Source organism: Sinocyclocheilus grahami, unplaced genomic scaffold (genome assembly GCF_001515645.1).
Source record: "Sinocyclocheilus grahami isolate Dianchi unplaced genomic scaffold, SAMN03320097.WGS_v1.1 scaffold1757.1, whole genome shotgun sequence".
Lineage (NCBI taxonomy): Eukaryota > Metazoa > Chordata > Actinopteri > Cypriniformes > Cyprinidae > Sinocyclocheilus > Sinocyclocheilus grahami.
Genome location: NW_015506936.1, coordinates 138,600 through 143,705, shown reverse-complemented (window position 1 = coordinate 143,705; position 5,106 = coordinate 138,600). Strand labels below are relative to the sequence as shown.

At 44.6% G+C, this 5,106-nt stretch overlaps 1 protein-coding gene across 3 annotated transcripts in view; it reads right to left on the bottom strand.

Moving 5' to 3' along the window:
* Positions 1 to 5,106, bottom strand: part of LOC107572477 (cell wall protein IFF6-like) — a 13,060-nt gene that overhangs the window by 504 nt on the left and 7,450 nt on the right. The window contains exons 3-8 of one of the 3 annotated variants that reach the window (XM_016258898.1): positions 820 to 995; positions 687 to 765; positions 422 to 439; positions 286 to 385; positions 171 to 243; positions 38 to 98 (exon numbers count right to left, since the gene is read on the bottom strand). In XM_016258898.1, the coding sequence (XP_016114384.1) occupies positions 38 to 98; positions 171 to 243; positions 286 to 385; positions 422 to 439; positions 687 to 765; positions 820 to 938 (450 nt within the window). In that variant the 5' untranslated portion in view covers positions 939 to 995. Of the gene's footprint in view, positions 1 to 21; positions 99 to 170; positions 244 to 273; positions 386 to 421; positions 440 to 686; positions 766 to 819; positions 996 to 5,106 lie in introns of those variants that run through there. The other 2 variants (XM_016258897.1, XM_016258896.1) reach the window with 2 other exon arrangements.

Below are 5,106 nucleotides of genomic sequence, written 5' to 3'. Positions count from 1 at the left end.
CCCTGCCCCCTTCCCCAGCCCCTTCCCTGACCATGACCACTTCCCCAGCCACTTCCCTGACCATGACCCCTTCCCCAGCCACTTCCCCAACCACTTCCCTGACCATGACCACTTCCCCGGACACTACCCCAACCACTTCCCCAGCCATGACCACTTCCCCGACCACTTGCCTGACCATGACCACTTTCCTGACCACTTCCCTGACCATGACCACTTCCCCAGCCACTTCCCTGACCACTTCCCCAGCCACTTCCCCAGCCATGACCACTTCCCTGATCACTTCCTTGACTACTTCCCCAGCCACTTCCCCAGCCATGACCACTTCCCCAGCCACTTCCCCAACCACTTCCACTTCCCCAACCACTTCCTTGACTAATTCCCTGACCACTTCCCCGAACAATTCCCCGGCCACTTCTCCGACCATGACCACTTGCCCAACCATGACCACTTTGCCGACCATTTCCTGGACCTCTTCCCGGACCATGTGGTTCACTGCATGCATGGCCACAGGTGGTTGGGCAACATTTCTGTGTGGCGGGACACTGGCCATCATGGAAACAGCTTTCAGCACATGCTCGAATCTTCGGTTGGGGACAGTGACCCGGCTTCACTGCATGGATACATTCCCCAACCACTTCCCCAGCCACTTCCCCAGCCATGACCACTTGCCCAGCCACTTCCCCAACCACTTCCCTGACCATGACCACTTCCCCAGCCACTTCCCCAGCCATGACCACTTCCCCAACCACTTCCTTGACTAATTCCCTGACCACTTCCCCGAACAATTCCCCGGCCACTTCTCCGACCATGACCACTTGCCCAACCATGACCACTTTGCCGACCATTTCCTGGACCTCTTCCCGGACCATGTGGTTCACTGCATGCATGGCCACAGGTGGTTGGGCAACATTTCTGTGTGGCGGGACACTGGCCATCATGGAAACAGCTTTCAGCACATGCTCGAATCTTCGGTTGGGGACAGTGACCCGGCTTCACTGCATGGATACAGATAGACGGTTTTAGTCCATGCATGACTGTATGCCACTTCAATATACAGCACGAAACACTCAAAGCAGAAATAGCAAGTTTTAAATTATATTCCAAGTATTATTCCTCTATTTTTGTAAAGTCATCCTGGGTTTAAAATGGTCCTAAGGGATGAATTCAAACCATAGATTGTAAAAAAAAAACAAAAAAAAACTGAAAGTGGGTGAAGCGGAGGTGCCTGGTTGCTGAAACCATGCCCGTTTATAGTGACAGCAGTGCTGCAGTGCAAAGACAAAACACAATAAATTTGGTTTTGGTCGAAAAGGAGTTATTGATAATTTTGGGACACATAGGACCTCCTTTATCATGTGTACAAGTATCTTGGAGAAAAGCCCCGGAGAAACCAAAGCAGAACACAGTATCATCAGTTACCACTCTTTGACTTTTAGATCGCTCAAATTAAGTTACGGTGCTCTGCATTAGTTTAGCCGTTTATCAATATTACTGTGCAGGTCTGGAGTTATACAGTATTCTGCCTTTGTTTTATGGTCCATTAAAGTCTGCCGCATTTAAATTACTGTGTGACTTGTGTACTTTCATACATCTGTTGGCACTTCTTTAGACAAATTAGATCACGATCTAACAAACTGCTCCATATAACAAACTGTAAACAAGCAACGACTAGATAACCTGGCAACAACTAATCATAAAAAAAAAAAATAATAATAATAATAATTTTTTTTTTTTTATAATACAGATGCCAGCTGTCAGTCTGGGGCTGCCCACTTTAGCACGTGCGGTGAGGAGTCGAATGCCACGACAGCACATCACATAAAATCAGTAATGGTTTGCAATTAAATCCATTTACTACCTTTTCTTTTAATCTCGATAAAAATCCATTGCAATGAACGTCATCGGAGAGGTTTAATTCACAATCATTGAGCATTATTCCGGCTGGCGTTCACATCAATCCACAAGTTGTTCTTATAGGTTAAGCTATTTTCATTCAGTTCAATGTAAAAAAAAATAAAAAAATAGTCCAAGTATGTCTTGCATTCTTTAATTTATTTGTTAGCGAACACTGCAAATAAATTAGTTGCAAAACGGGATCCACTCACATTTAACTTTGTCTGGTTGTTACGGTCAGAAAAAATAAATAAAATTTGAAACCACATTACTATAGGTTATAGCCTAGCCAATGATAACAAGATTTTATACAGATGTTACTATAATGATTCTGTAAGTGGCGATTCAGCACACAAATATTGTATATAATGTTACTGCCGTTTGCCTTGGCGTGACATCACTTTTTGCAGACAGTGCAAAGGCAGTACCTACAATAACTTCCAAATAAATTAAAAAATCAAGTTTGAGATCATTTTCATTAAATTCCTACCCTTAATTCATTTCTGAATAAGCAAAAGTCTTCAAAGCCATTTTTCTAAGTTTCACACTATGGAGCAGAGCGGCAGTCCACCCGTCACTCAAGTGGCCACGCCCTTAATTTTGCAGAACTTTAAGGCTTAATTTAAGGCTTAAGGCATTAAGGCTCCCTAGCTTCCGGCTTCGCTACCGTTCGGACGTTCTTGCATACTGCTCTGCACTTTGCTCCCTATTTTTGTACTTTTCTCAGATTTTTCTAAGATTTTTACTTCAGCACAGTGCTCAAACAACATATTTTTGGCACAAACACAAACTAAACTCTCTGGGACTGGAATAATACCACGAAAAAGGAAGACTTTTGCCTCCCATTGCCAGCAGCTTACATTCCGGAGAAGGGAAAACACAGCTGCACACATTCAAACAGAAGAGAAAGAAAATGCCTCCTTTTGATTCTACTTGCTGCATGAACTACTGCAAACTTTTACAAAGGATTGCAGTTCTTGAAAAAGTTACTTGCTGGACTTCGTCATCATGGATCCCCTCAGCATACAGCCGGTGAGTCCCATAAATCTAGTAAATCTCAACAGTTTATACCAAGTGTAGAGGAACAAGCCGAAACTGATTGTCACACTAATCGATGGCACAAACAGGGAGCGAGACCCAAAGGCAGTAGAGACGTCAGATTGTCACGAGTTTATCGTATTGCAGCCGTAGCATCCTCTACCCCAGATTCGGCTATGACAAGGCTTATGAATACTGGTTTTCTACCACCCCCTACACATCTTGAGAACAGACTTGAAGCATTAATGAATGCGGGTGAGGAATCCCCAAATGTGATTAAACATGGACCGCATCAGCCAGCAGCTAACATCACTACTAATAGGCACTCAAGGTCGAGCAGACAGCGGCTTTCAGCTCGGAGTGCAGCCGAGCCCAGGACTCTGATAGTGGGCGACTCCATTATCAGAAACATCAGTAGCAGAAATTCAGCAACTTTCTGCTTTCCTCAAGCAACAGTTTCTGATTTGAACGCTTTGCTCCCTATTTCTGTACTTTTCTTTGATTTTTCTAAGATTTTTACTTCAGCAGATCAGCACAGTGCTCAAACAACATATTTTTGGCACAAACACTAAAACTAAAAACTCTCTGGGACTGGAATAATACCACGAAAAAGAATACTTTTGCCTCCCACTGCCAGCAGCTTACATTCCGGAGAAGGGAAAACACAGCTGCACACATTCAAACAGAAGAGAAAGAAAATGCCTCCTTTTGATTCTACTTGCTGCATGAACTACTGCAAACTTTTACAAAGGATTGCAGTTCTTGAAAAAGTTACTTGCTGGACTTCGTCATCATGGATCCCCTCAGCATACAGCCGGTGAGTCCCATGAACCTAGTCAATCTCAACAGTTTATACCAAGTGTAGAGAAACAAGCCGAAACTGATTGTCACACTAATCGATGGCACAAACAGGGAGCGAGACCCAAAGGCAGTAGAGACATCAGATTGTCATGAGTTTCTCGTATTGCTACCGTAGCATCCTCTACCCCAGATTCGGCTATGACAAGGCTTATGAATACTGGTTTTCTACCACCCCCTACACATCTTGAGAACAGACTTGAAGCATTAATGAATGCGGGTGAGGAATCCCCAAATGTGATTAAACATGGACCGCATCAGCCAGCAGCTAACATCACTACTAATAGGCACTCAAGGTCGAGCAGACAGCGGCTTTCAGCTCGGAGTGCAGCCGAGCCCAGGACTCTGATAGTGGGCGACTCCATTATCAGAAACCTCAGTAGCAGAAATTCAGCAACTTTCTGCTTTCCTCAAGCAACAGTTTCTGATTTGAACAAGGAACTTGGGAAAATTCTAATGAAGCACAAGACTGTAAATCGAATCATCATCATCCATGTGGGGAAGACTGATATTCGGAAAGAGCTGTCAGAACTCTAAGGACTTCAGTGAATTCTTTGAAACACTTCGAAGACTCAAAGTTCAGTCATTCATCAGTGGACCACTCCCAGCAAGGGGAACTAATATGTATTCACGTTTGCTTGGGCTGAACACATGGCTACAAAGAATCTGCAAATTAAAAGGAGTCAATTTCATCGACAACTTCAATCTTTTCTGGGGCCATAGACAACGGTTTAAACTGAAACAAACTTGGTGCAAGAGTGCTAAGGACAACATCTACTTCTCCATCCGTCATCCTTCAGTAGTGTGCCAAACTACGCAACCTGAATGGCACACACACACACACACACCTGGACAGAGTATGAGCGATGACAGGACTTCAAATCAGTTTCCAAGTCATCATGTGGTTGACATACCACAAGGACACTGATAACACCATGCAGCCACAACAAGCCCTGCTCATAGACACCATCCCGGCTGAGCCCTGCCCACAGAGCTCATCACAGACAGACTGTGACATATCAGAACAGCTCCAAGACTCAGCATCCAAGGACGACTTTCTGGAAAACAGCCAGGGAAGCCAGGACAACATATTTCAGCCACCGGAAACAACAGAGCCACAGCCCTGCTCACCAGACACATTATCCCTCTCTCCAACATCTCCACTTCTAAGCTTCTCACAGAAAAATGGAGGAACTGGTTTATGCTGGGACCAAACTCTCCCCCCCTCATTCGCTGCAAGCCCCCAGATATAAACAAAAAAAAAAAAGAAAAGAAAAAAAAAAAACCGGCGGGCCCCCACACCTTCAAACCCTTTGG